The sequence below is a fragment of the Coregonus lavaretus genome, assembly GCF_964263955.1.
Source record: "Coregonus lavaretus genome assembly, chromosome: 20".
Taxonomy (NCBI): domain Eukaryota; kingdom Metazoa; phylum Chordata; class Actinopteri; order Salmoniformes; family Salmonidae; genus Coregonus; species Coregonus lavaretus.
This window is the reverse complement of record NC_140007.1, coordinates 5770097-5783963: the sequence shown is the minus strand read 5'-3', so window position 1 is coordinate 5783963 and position 13867 is coordinate 5770097. Positions and strand designations below refer to the sequence as shown.

The 13867-nt window shown below is 43.2% G+C and overlaps 2 protein-coding genes across 2 annotated transcripts in view; one reads left to right on the top strand and one right to left on the bottom strand.

Annotated features, from left to right (window-relative positions):
* The first annotated feature begins 4532 nt into the window (after nt 1-4532).
* On the top strand, nt 4533-7913 carry LOC311147453 (sodium- and chloride-dependent taurine transporter-like). The gene is made up of 4 exons (XM_084184148.1): nt 4533-4682; nt 5446-5546; nt 5676-5846; nt 6135-7913. Exons 1-4 carry the CDS (start codon nt 4586-4588, stop codon nt 6288-6290), a joined length of 525 nt encoding a protein of 174 aa, XP_084040274.1. The 5' UTR covers nt 4533-4585; the 3' UTR covers nt 6291-7913.
* Nucleotides 7914-13094: 5181 nt separating this feature from the next.
* Nucleotides 13095-13867, bottom strand: part of grip2b (glutamate receptor interacting protein 2b) — a gene marked incomplete at both ends in the record, with an annotated part of 46109 nt that continues 45336 nt past the window's right edge. The window contains 2 exons of the mRNA XM_084184937.1: nt 13095-13292; nt 13384-13530. Coding sequence (XP_084041063.1) covers nt 13095-13292; nt 13384-13530 — 345 coding nt within the window. The remainder of the gene's footprint in view (nt 13293-13383; nt 13531-13867) is intronic.

The following is a 13867-nucleotide window of genomic DNA, read 5'->3' as shown; positions in this document are numbered from 1 at the left end:
TGGCTATTTATAGAAAAACCCACTTCCTCGGTCAAATGGCACCGGCGAGGCGGGAGGAAAGCAATTATTGACAAGGCTGCAGCTATCAGAAGTAACAAGACATTACACATGCATCTCTAGCTCACACACACGGACACACTACACACACACACACACTGTCAGAGCTGGCGTAGGGGTGGTGTGGAAATCAGATGCAGGATGCAGAAGTAGTCCAAAAGCTTTAATAGAGTCCACAGAAAGAATGGCTATAAACAGAGCCGGAGGCACAAGGAAAATAACGCACTAAGCGTAAATAACAAACACGCACAAATGTGCGGAACTCTCACTAGACAAAATGAGCACAAACTAGACATAGAATCACCTGCTGACAACGAACAACTACACACAACCACAAGACAGAAACAACGAGAACTAAAAGGACACATAATCAAGACAAAATGAGAAACAGGTGTACAAAACAGACCAAACCAAACGAACACAGAAAACACGAACGGTGGCAGCTAGTACTCCGGGGACGACGACCGCCGAAGCCTGCCCGAACAAGGAGAAGGAGCAGCCTCGGCAGAAACCGTGACAGTACCCCCCCCTTGACGTGCGGCTCCAGCCGTGCGCCGACCCCGGCCTCGGGGACGACCAGGAGGACGCGGAGCAGGGCGCGAGGGATGACCCCGATGGAACTCAGTCAGAAGAGACGGGTCTAAGATATCTCTCCTCGGCACCCAGCACCGCTCCTCCGGACCGTACCCCTCCCACTCCACGAGATATTGGAGACCCCCAATCCGGCGTCTCGAATCCAGGATGGACCGAACTGTGTACGCCGGGGCCCCCTCGATGTCCAGCGGGGGCGGAGGAGTCTCTGCTATCTCACAGTCCTGGAGTGGACCAGCTACCACCGGCCTGAGGAGAGACACATGGAACGAGGGGTTAATATTCTTATAATCAATAGGAAGTTGTAATCTGTAACACACCTCGTTCAACCTCCTCAGGACTTTAAAAGGCCCCACAAACTGCCGACCCAGCTTCCGGCAGGGCAGGCGGAGGGGCATGTTTCTGGTCGAGAGCCAGACTCGATCTCCCGGTGCGTACACCGGTCCCTCACTGCGGTGGAGATCGGCGCTCGCCTTGTGTCGACGGATGGCCCGCTGCAGATGTACGTGAGCAGCGTTCCATGTCTCCTCCGAGCGCCGCACCCACTCATCCACCGCAGGAGCATCGATCTGGCTCTGATGCCAAGGTGCCAGAGCCGGCTGGTACCCTAGTACACATTGGAAAGGAGTGAGTCTGGTGGAGGAGTGGCGAAGGGAGTTCTGAGCCATCTCGGCCCAGGGAACATACCTCGCCCACTCCTCCGGCCGGCCCTGGCAATACGACCTCAGAAACCTACCCACATCCTGGTTTACCCGTTCAACCTGCCCATTGCTCTCCGGGTGGTACCCCGAGGTAAGGCTCACCGAGACCCCCAAGCGCTCCATGAACGCTCTCCAGACTCGAGAGGTAAACTGGGGGCCTCGATCAGACACTATATCCTCGGGGACCCCGTAATGCCGGAAGACGTGAGTAAAGAGTGCCTCAGCGGTCTGTAGGGCAGTAGGGAGACCCGGCATGGGAAGGAGACGACAGGCCTTCGAGAACCGATCCACAACGACCAGGATGGTGGTATTTCCCTGGGAGGGGGGAAGGTCAGTAACGAAATCCACCGAGAGGTGAGACCAGGGTCGTTGTGGAACGGGCAGGGGTTGTAGCTTACCCCGGGGCAGGTGTCTGGGTGCCTTACACTGGGCACACACCGAGCAGGAGGAAACATAAACCCTCACATCCCTGGCTAACGTTGGCCACCAGTACTTAGCGCTAAGGCTGTGCACCGTCCAGCCAATCCCTGGATGTCCAGAGGAGGGTGACGTGTGAGCCCAATATATAAGTCGATCCCGAACCTCGAGCGGAACGTACGTCCGACACGCAGGACACTGTGGAGGGCTAGGATCGGTACGCACCGCCCGCTCGATTTCGGAATCGACCTCCCATACCACCGGTGCCACCAGGCAAGACGGCGGGAGTATGGGCGTAGGCTCAACGGACCTCTCCTCCGTGTCATACCGCCGGGACAGGGCATCTGCCTTACCGTTCTGGGACCCAGGGATGTACGTGATCTTAAAAACGAACCGGGTTAGAAACATGTTCCACCTAGCCTGGCGAGGGTTCAGTCTCCTAGCTGCCCGGATGTACTCCAGGTTTCGGTGGTCGGTCAAAATGAGGAAAGGGTGTTGAGCCCCCTCAAGCCAATGCCTCCACACCTTTAGGGCCTGGACCACGGCTAGCAACTCCCTGTCCCCCACGTCATAATTTCGCTCCGCTGGACTGAGCTTTTTAGAGTAAAAAGCACAGGGGCGGAGTTTCGGTGGCGTGCCAGACCGTTGCGAGAGCACGGCCCCTATACCGGCTTCAGACGCCTATACTACCATCATACGCCCTCGGGAGCGAGAGCCGAATCCCACTGGGTTCCGGAGCGTGGACTAATGGACTGACCGGTGCTGGTGGTAATGTGGGAGGAGGCGTGGGTGCCCAACTGGTCTCCAGGCGATGCAGGGTGTTCATTACTCCCTGAAGAGCGTTGGTGATTTGAGCTATCCTGTCATCCTGTCCGCGGACGCGCTCCTCCCATGACTCGGTCGCTGCTGCTGCTCCTGCTGATTCCATGAGTTGGTGTGTAGTTCTGTCAGAGCTGGCGTAGGGGTGGTGTGGAAATCAGATGCAGGATGCAGAAGTAGTCCAAAATGCTTTAATAGAGTCCACAGAATGAACGGCTATAAACAGAGCCGGAGGCACAAGGAAAATAACGCACTAAGCGTAAATAACAAACACGCACAAATGTGCGGAACTCTCACTAGAAAAAATTAGCACAAACTTGACATAGAATCACCTGCTGACAACGAACAACTACACACAACCACAAGACAGAAACAACGAGAACTTAAAGGACACATAATCAAGACAAAATGAGAAACAGGTGTACAAAACAGACCAAACCAAACGAACACAGAAACAACGAACGGTGGCAGCTAGTACTCCGGGGACGACGACCGCCGAAGCCTGCCCGAACAAGGAGAAGGAGCAGCCTCGGCAGAAACCGTGACAATGCGAGAAAAAAAAAAATAGAAAAAAAAACATATGGGGGATTGGAAGTGATGCAGACAATTACATTGACGGCAGTTACAATCTATCTGCAATATTAAAGCTGATCTACCCCCTAAAAAACAATAATAATAATAATAACAACAACTTTATGCACTACATGTTGTTCTTACCTTACATTTAAGGTGTATTAGACCTTGACATACTATCACTTCTGGGACCATTGTAATGAAAGTAAGTTCACCTACAGCAACAGCACTTCAATATAGGCATTTACAGTCAGGTCCATAATTATTGTCACCCTGGATAAAGATTAAGAGAAAATACTGTATAAAAAAAATTATACATATACTGAGTTATATTGTATGCAAAAAAATAAGTGCAAATAATATTATTTTACACTAATACAATTGCTCAGAGAAAGAGATTTTGTTTAACAAGCATTAAGAAAATAATCTTAGTGTCGTTATCCTACCAAGGCGAGGGTTCTAGAGTATTGAAAACAGTGGTGCTTACTTGTTTCTCTGAGCAACTGTATTAGTATAAAATAATATAATTTCCCCATTTTATTGAGCAATACTGTACAATATAGCTCAATATTTGTATTATTTATTATTATATTTTTTGCTCATCTTTATCAAGAGTGCCAATAATCATGGACCTGACTGTATATAAAACACCTTGAGATTCTATCATTGCAATTCAGGTTAGCGTACAAGAATGTGATAAGGTGGTGTTGAAGGAGTCAGGCGCAGGACGGTAAATCACAGAAACAGGCTTTAATCCGAAAAATACAGGTTTACGCAGAAATGCGTCAATCACACTCAAGGGCACAAAACAGGTGCACTGGAAAATACAAGGCAAACGGGAAAAATACTCCCGTCGATACCAAATACAAGCGCTCTACCGAGCTACTAACCTCCACAACAAACAATCACCCACCAGGACAAGGGGGCAGAGGGAACACTTATACACAGACTAATGAGGGGATAAGAACCAGGTGTGTGTGATTGACAAGACAATTGATATGATGATTGGGGCGGCAGTGGTTAGTACTCCGGTGACGACGAACGCCGAAGCCTGCCCGAACAAGGAGGGGAGGCAGCCTCGGCAGAATTCGTGACAAAGATAGATAACATCACATTACTTTTTCCACATGCTTTGCCGTTGTCACACTTTTGCAACCAAATATGGGGTTTCTACTTCCGAGCTCTCAAAGCACATCCTGTGTGTTTGGCATCATGAATGGAACAATTTGGAATGTAATTTTCCAGTTAGCAGTTAACTTTACTTCACTGACATCTCACCACCTGTTGAACTCTCCTTTCATTGGCCCAGTGTCAGCATTCTTATGTATCAACCTCCTCCACTTTTTCCTTCACATGTCCAACCACATTTCTCTCTCTCCCTCTTTCAGGAAACTAACTTTTGCTATCTTCATTCTTTTCAGGGTGGCATGTATGTCTTTCAACTCTTTGACTACTATGCAGCCAGTGGTGTGTGCCTTTTGTGGGTTGCATTCTTTGAATGTATTGCTGTAGCCTGGGTTTATGGTAAGTTTGTGCCCTTTTTGCCAAATCAAGTGTGTAGCCTACATTTAGGAAACAAACGTTAATATTCCGTTTTTAAAGGGTTAAACAGCAGCAACAACAACAACAACAATGCATGAGTTATGACCTGGCGTGTGGTAAACAATACCCTTGCTGTTCCTTTTCACGCTTAAAGTAAATCACTTGAATTGGCTTCCACGCGTAACCCATTGGCTTCCATTGGCTTCTATTGAAGACAAATTATTAAGAACTATGCCACCTCCGCACAGTGACCTTTATAATGAGGAGGTGAACAGGAGCACAGCAACCCAAATGCCTTTTCTAGAGGTGTTTTTAGTAGCGCTGTGATAGCCGTTGCTATTATTAAGAGAGCAAGCATGCTGGTTTTGTAGATAATCGTTTTAAGATGCAATTGCACATAGGCCATAACAGAGGTTGTCTCTTATTGTTGAGCGGAACCTGTTCCTCATTTTGTAATGGTTAACAGTAAGCTAGAGAGAGATTGTTCATGCCATATGCCTTCATGGAACAGCCAGTAGGTAGATGAGGGTGTTTATAGAGGCTATGATGGCACCACACCCTGTACTGTAGCTCTTTTCATGGTCTAGAGATGAAGATATACTGATTCTGTTTATAGTTGATTGTGAGATGTCACCCTGATGTTTTACCTTGAGAAAACGCACAGGTCTTATATGATGGTTAACTTTAATGTATAGGAGACTAGGAGCGTGTCTCAAACAAGTCTGTTCTTCTGTATTGTTGACAGGCGCTGATAATTTCTATGATGCGATTGAAGACATGATTGGCTACCGACCTAACCCGTGGATGAAATGGAGCTGGACCTTTATCACTCCCGTCCTCTGTGCAGTGAGTATTCAACAGCCTTCCACTGTTACAAAGTGTTCAAGTGCCCAACACTGTTGTGAACCTCTTGGATCAGAGTGAAGATGTACTGTGAAATAAGTGATAAACCATTTTTCTTGTTGTTGTTCCCAGGGTTGCTTTATCTTCTCATTGGTGAAGTACAAGCCCCTGACCTATAACAAGGTGTATGAGTACCCAGACTGGTCTATCGGCCTGGGCTGGTCTCTGGCCCTTGCCTCCATGATCTGCATCCCCATGGTAATGGTCATCAAGATCCTCCAGTCCGACGGACCGCTCATAGAGGTACGCAAACACAAAAGATGATGCTAGATAACCTAGATGTCCGAACTCCTAGTTGTAGGAATACAAACACTGCCTGAAAGGGAGTGCAGAATTGTGGTAATGGCATTCAGTATGCAATTGCATAACTTGTATGATATGGCACACATGATATAAGCCGTCTACATGATACAGTATACCATGTCATGTGATTTCATGGCATGACACAAGGATTTATACAAAGTGGCTTTTTATCATTGCATCATTTTCATGTCATGTGGGACATATGACATTCTCCTCTCCAACCCACAGAGGATTAAGGCAGTGGCTGCCCCAGTAAAGGGAGGTGCGAGTTCTCGCCCCAAAGAGTACAGTGTGAAGGGCAGCGAGCTGACCCAGCCTCTGAACCCCAATGGGAACAACATCCTGATCAAGCCCACCCACACCATTGTAGAAACGATGATGTGAGCACTCTCTGTGAGAGGAAATACTGATTGGCGTGCTGTCTATGTTATTATCATATATTTGCTAACTTTGATAGTGGTAGAACCAGGTTTAAATTGTTCTATATATCCGCACTAGGAATATTATGGTTTGGTTTCTATGATGATGATGATGATGAAGAGAGTTATATACTGTATATATATATATATTGTTGTTGGGTTGTTGTTTTTTATCTTGGTAATTTAAAAAAATCGTATTGTTGTTGTTACCGTTGTTGCTGTAGTGGGTGGCGATCTCAGTTTAGGCAGTATTTTGAGATAGAACATGTTGTTCTATGTTAACTACCTTTCTGTTGATTGTGGAGAATTTTCACTCAACACAAATACAGTAAACTGAACGTGTAACTAACCGTGTAACATGTTAGGTAGCAAACTATTAAGATAATATCCTCACATTATTGTGGCAGTATCATTGTCTGAGGTCATTTGAGATCTGTTGTCGCCGTCGTTTGTTGTGAGATGCACTAGCAGCGGATGCCAGCCACTCACACCTGCTGGTAGAGTAGACGTCCACACCACCTAGGCTGAATGAGCGTTGGGCCATTAACCGAAAGGTCGTTGGTTCGAATCCCTGAGCTGACTAGGTGAAAAATCTCTCAACGTGCCCTTGAGCAAGGCACTTGACCCTAATTGCTCCTGTAAGTCACTCTGGATAAGACCGTCTGCTAAATTACTAAAATGTAAATGTAACATGCAGTGTAGATATAGTAGTTCATACGTACATCGTTAAGGTTACAATGACCCTGCCCAAATACTGTACAAAATGTTCCCGGAAGGATCCTTAGGAGGAAGTTAAGGAGAAAAGGGAAGAAGCATTTTAAGAGTATTTGTACATTGCCTAAGACAGTCAGTCTCAGTGCATTTATTGAAACCTCTCTTTGCACTTTATACATTGAGTTTCACCTTTACTGTAGTGATCTGTTATGAAAATTTTCACAAGAACCTGCAGTTACATTTGCAACGTAAATTTAAAAAGAAAAGGTATATAGCTTCAAACCTTTTTTATATTGTTCACTTTGATATCTATCTGTTCAAACATGAGCATTATATACTCTCACTCACTTGCTATAAATATAAAAAACAAAAATAAAGGTGGAACATTGCCATACAACATTCTGTCTCTCTATGACCAAACCTGTGAGAGCTGTAAGAACCATCATTTAATTGGAGCAAAAAATGTAACCTTAACAAAATGATTTTTCAAAAAATTTGAAATAATTGTTTTTTCTCCAGTGCGCTCATTTTAATAGCAGTGATGGTCAATAAATATCTGTATCATACGAAACTACCACCAGACTCAATTGTATTGTAGTAATTTACTTGTTTGTGAATCACGTATGCCTTTTTGTATTAACCATTTTATACTGTACAGCATATGAACACTGTCACTGATTATCTATTTCTTCTGAATACAGTCAGCAATTCATATTTTAATGTTAAATGTTATGAGCCTGAATGAAATTTGCAGTGTGCAATATTCATCAAATAAATGGCCTTTAGCACTCACATTATTTCAGTTTGAAAACAGATGTAAAAATATTAAACATGATATGTGACCAACATACAAAATATGAATGTCTAAAGTTAAAATGAGATTCCTTAACCCAAAGCATGTACATGAACATCCATAGTACAGTGCTTGGTCAACAAAATGTGTTGTCCAGAATGTAATAAAATAAACACCTGTTGGAAAATCAAGTGTACCAAAGTATTTTTGTCTAACATCCATCCCCCTTTGAGATGCACCTTGCATCATCTCTTCCTAGATTGAAAATAAACATATTTTTATTTACACGTCTTGGAGTGAATTATTCATTTGTTCTGTAAGTGCATATTGGGGCCAACTGGTCTGCTTCTTCCTCATACAGACAGCTACAGTATGAAAACACCCCACATGAAAAAATACTATAGCATATTATGGTATAAATACTCTAGTATTCACTGTAGTGTGTTTGTGGACTTTACTGTAGACTAAAGTTAGCAAAAACACTACAGTGAACACTGTAGTATTTACCGTAGTATATTGTAGAATTTACAGTTGACTATAGTATAAATACTGTAGCAAAAAAAACGACTATATACTATTGTAATTAATGTGGTGTTTTTGCAGATTGTAGTATACTGTAGTATATACTGTAGTGTTTTTGCTGAATGCAGTATACTGTGGTATTTACTGTAGTGTTTTTGTGGACATCACTGTAGTATTTACTATCATTTTTTGGTTATATTATCTTTGACATAGAAGTGGAGGATTTCTCCTTGAGGAAACCTACTGGAGAAATACTAAAATAGCACATTTTCCATAACCTGTAGGTAGGTAGGACTGAGATGGATAGTTAAGAGCTGCTCTTTTCTATAACCTGTAGGGAACACATTATATGGTCTATACTTGGCATGTATGGTTGGCCAAATTGGGATATAGGGGAGGGGAATGGGCAGGGTATATGAAAATTAAATACTGTAGTATTTACTATAGTTAAAAAACTGTAGTGTTTTGTGGACTACCGTGTTTTCGCAGACATTACTGCAGTATTTACTATAGTATTCTACAGTTTACTACAAAATTATACAGTAAGTACTACACATGATCGAGGGATACGACAGTGTGTAGTATAGTATTCTACAGTATACCACAGAATTCTATAGTAAATAATGTAGTACTCTATAGTAAACTGTAATATATTTTCATGTGACTACACACATTCACTTCCAACATGAGGATGCAAGATATTTTCTACATTCATAGTATACCCGACATTTACATATTGACAGTGACTTAAAACAAGTGCATTAAAATAAGGAGGCTTACATAACCACACAATAAAAGTGTAGCTTGTGTAATTATCTAAATAATGTTGGTGTGAAGAGCAGACTAATATAACATTTTAGCAATTACAGAGTGAATAAAAATACTATTGCCCATACTGCTGACGCCCAAATTTGAACAGACTTTTTCCTGTAATCACACACCCCATCAAAATGACCACACACATCCCATACATTTCACTCTGAGTTACTTAAAGCTGCAATATGTAACTTTTTGGGCGACCCAACCAAATTCACATAGAAATGTGTTACAGATATGTCATTCTCATTGAAAGCAAGTCTAAGAAGCGGTAGATCTGTTCTATGTGCGCTATTTCTATGCTTCGCGTCCTTAAGTATGTTTTTGGCATCTTTTACTTTCGGTTTTGTACACCAGCTTCAACCAGCTGAAAATACAATATTTTTTGTTATGGAAAATATATTTCACAGTGGTTTAGATGGTACAATGACTCAGCACTATACTTGCTTGTATATTAGGCGAACTATTACCATTTCTGTTTAGTGCATCTTTAACTTCCAACAGATTAGAAGCAGAGATGTCATGCCTATTGAAACGTGCCTCCATTAGTTTAATCTATCTAGTGTAAGCCAAAATGGGCATTAAGCGTCACCTCAAAGGTATAAGGTGACACGTTGGAATGGCAGACAGAGGAATTGAACAGTTGAGAAATCCCTTTAGTGTTGGGGAAAACTCTGACCCTGTCACCAGTGCCAGAAACATGTGCGTTTAGTGTAATTTGTTCAGTGCACTATGGACGTGATGAGTAACCTTGAGTAATCAAATACCTGATTAATACTGAAAGGAATGTAGCGTCACCTTATCAATACTGTTTTGTTGAGCAAGTGCTGCTTCAATGAATCACAATACAACTTGCACTCCACCCCCAAAATAGTCAACTATAATTATTTGAACTTCAGTCCTCCTTTGCCCTCTTGCTTCGGCCTTACATTGACACAGGGATGTCAAAGATACAGCCTTTTCAATCCGTCCCGCGGGTGCTCAGTAAAAAAAAAATCTACTTTGTAGAAATTATAATGGACCCATATAGTCTCTTCACTCTATCCAGCTTGCTAACAGTCATCGAAACGAAATCAAGAAAGTCAGGGAGCATCGAAAATGTTAAAGTCGATGGATAGAGGACTACTTTTTGCAAATTTTAACAGCGAGGAAATATGATATAATCCATTAGTTTGACAACCCTGCATTGACATTTCTGGTAAATGATCCTAGGTGTCCCTTCTAGGCAAGTGGAAACCATGTTGACACCTCTCCCACAAAGACGTGACAGTCACATCTACAGAGAAGTGAGTGTGGCGGGACTGAGACCATTGTAGATTTACTATCAGCTTGTTACCTGGCACAAACACTGTTAGGAGAGGCTGGCCAAACCTGGCTGGAACAAGGTCGTTCTTGGTAGAAATAGGCATGAAATCATGATTTAACTAATTGTTTCAGGAATGTTCTTTCTGTAAACCTTCCTTCGCTTAATATCCAAATATAGACCTAGCAAAGATAATGGCTCTCATAGAAGAATTCAAGAAAGAAAAAACAGACACTCCATTCCTCATATCTTTATTTTCATAAAAAGCAGGAAATACATCTCTCACCAAAGAATCCAATAACATCTTACAAACCAATTTCCTTCAGACCCCCCACTTAAATATCTATGCTTGGATGCAGCTGGGGACAATGTAAACAGAAGAACTGTACAGAGAACAGATACTGCACTCAGTCACATCTTACATACAAAACCACACATGCAGAATATCAGTTCAAATAAAAACACTGTACTTAGGAAGGGAGACCATGTTGTACAGACTTTACTGAATAATATTCAGAACCACCTCAAATAAAATGAATAGAACCAAAAATAGGCCTCTGTATCAAATGGGACATTTGATGTTGTATGACAGTTTGAGAGCAACATAAAAACAATCTTAAAATGTGTTTCCTTTCTGAGGATTAAAAAGCAGTGAGTTGAGCCCTGAATGGGACAGCATGACTCTGCAGTCTCACATCTCTTCCCCAGCCATTACATGACATGAAACAAATCTTATTTCCACTGAGGCAACTTGGTAAGCAGGCCAGGACGAGACGTGTTACGTAAGAGCTTTATAAAAACATATAATGTCATGATAAAACGGGAACAGCTATAGTGAAGGTTCTGTCTTACTTAGCAGGACAGAGATGGCAATTGTTCAGCACAGAAAAGCTCTAAAATTCCCCCTTGTGAATAATGCAAGCTTTCTACTGGGTGGGACATTAAATCCTATAGCTTCATGTTTACCATGCTTACTAACATGGGAGGGAGAAACAGGCATGGAAGCTGGGGAAAATACTCTCTAATCCAAGTCCATACCCTATGGAGAGTTGAGGCCTAAACCTCAACAGATACATTAAAATGTCTTTAAAAGGTTCAAACGAAATCATTCATCATCTCAATTGAAAGGTATTTCATTCCACATTTGGCAGGGGATGTGATTCACTTATGATGTTTTTTGTGGGGAAACCACTCTGTACTCCTGAGAGTTGGTACTGTACTGTAAGTATCTCTGGTGTAGTGCCTTCTGAAACATGTTTGTATAGGACTACGGCCATGAGGTTTTCTAGTCAGTAAAAACGCCTGGCCTCACAAGAGATGCTGATATTGAGGGTAACATTTTAAAGAGGTGTAGGAGAAACGTGAGCTCCCGGAACAGAATCAGAATACTATGTTTTAATGACAAGGAACACTCCTTCAGAGTGTGTGACAAAGCTTTTCAAAACAAAGATTGTGACAGTATCACCATTAGTTGTATAATACATTTAAATCTTGAGTGATAAATCATGTCAATCTAGTGCATGGATCTGATTTAGGTGACCTACTAGTGCATACAAGCAAAAACAGTGTGTGGTTTGGTTTCAGAAATAAAGTGAACTTGATAGCATAAAACCATTGACAAGAACCTTCAAACAAAAAATGCTGATCCCAAAAAGTAATGAATGACAAATGTCTGCCCAGTCTATACAGTAGCTAATAACACGGTGTGAGAAATGTAACGAGAGAAAGAAACATTCTGCAACTTTTGTTCTGAGCAATGAAGCTGTGATAAAAAAGGCCTTGGTAAGTATTTGTCCTTCACATGACGGCCATAAAACTTGGACCCAAATACATTTTCACAAACATTTTAGACTTTAGGATAGAGAGTGAGGTACCTAAAATAGAAATGTTTGCAGTACATGGCAAGTAACAGTGAATGCCAGCTTAGCATTCTATCTACGGTAATTTGTGGCGCTAACAGTGTGGGGTGCTGGATGGCCAGGCCGGGCTGAAGGGAAGGAGAGGGCAGCCAGCCAAGACATGGCTCAAATAATAGTCCAGCACAGCATGCCTGGACTCCTCGAACACCCCGCATGGGCGCACGTTCGTGTGTCAAGTGTGTGTGTACGTGCAACTCCACCATTCCCCAGCAAGAGGTCACAGAGGGTCACAATTGCACATATTTCACTTAATTTTTTTAAGAACAAAAACAAAATGCTGTGGTGGTGCTGTGTCCCGAACGCACCTTCTCTGAGAGGGAAGTGTGTGTTTATGTTTCTCTGGGATTTCTGCAGAGCTGAGCAAGGCTAGTGTTCTCATCCAGGCTGAGTCTGAAGCTGTTATGTAACTACATGTGGTTTTGCCTGAACAGCCCCAGAAGCCTGACTGAACGTCCTCTGCTCTACATCACATGAATACACTGACTAACACTGGTCACGGTGAATGCATGTGTGTGGGAGTGTGAATTAGTGACTGACAGAGTGTGTCTGTGTGTTTATTCACATACACATGTATTCGCACGTGCGAATGTGATTCTGTGTGTGTGTACAAGAGATATGACAAAACAAAACCAGTGTGTGTGACGTGCAGTGCCTACGTGTCACATGGTATAATGTGTAACACCATTTTAACGTGGACCTTTTTCACAGGGCGATACTATTGGTACTGTAATGTAGGAAGCTGAACAGGGAGTCAGAGGGGTCCTCACAGTCCAGAGGTGGCCCATTATCTGCCTGTGCCAGGGAGTTTCTGCTGATGACCAGGTCCAAGCTGTCTCCTGCGTCAGTGATGAGAGGAACGGTCAGGCAGCAGTCAAAGTCTCTGGTCCTCGCTCTGTTCACCTGGGACAGGAGCGGTCAGTTCAACATAACAAAGAGGTACAGTATTAATAAAAAAATTAATTCAAAATGTTAGTTGAACAAAGACGTGTACCTGCAGAATGCGGTCGTAGGGTTTCAACCCGGCCTGGTTGGCAGGGCCATCTGGTCGGATCATGTTGACATAGATGCCTTTCTCCAGGAGGCCGTCTGACACACTGAAGCCAAAGTCTCCACAGTCTGGGTCCTTCCTCAGTGTCACCTATAGGACAGACAGTAAGGCACATTCACTTGACCCATGCAAGTCGCCAAGCTCTCTGTTGGGTCCGACACAGTGCGGGGTGTAAATTTACTTAAACTCTGAGTGTAATGGCGCTGACCCCAAAGGGCCTAGCTCGCCACAACGCTCTTGCTGAGCATAACGCCTCCTCCATTGAAAAACAATGGCTTGTTCGGCGCAATGCCATTCTTGCGGAAGTCATGGGAATTGGGCTTTACAGGTCACACATCTCCACCGGCTAAGTGAGTTATGATATGGTTTTGCAATGTAAATTATGCAGATTAGCTATGGAATTGCGTCCAAACAGGTTGGCTGTCAG

Coding starts and splice junctions, on each gene's coding strand:
- LOC311147453 (XM_084184148.1), top strand. CDS start 4,586: ATGTATGTCTTTCAACTCTTTGACTACTATGCAGCCAGTGGTGTGTGC. Junction 4,683..5,445: donor TGCTGTAGCCTGGGTTTATG/GTAAGTTTGTGC, acceptor TATTGTTGACAG/GCGCTGATAATTTCTATGAT. Junction 5,847..6,134: donor CCGACGGACCGCTCATAGAG/GTACGCAAACAC, acceptor TCCAACCCACAG/AGGATTAAGGCAGTGGCTGC.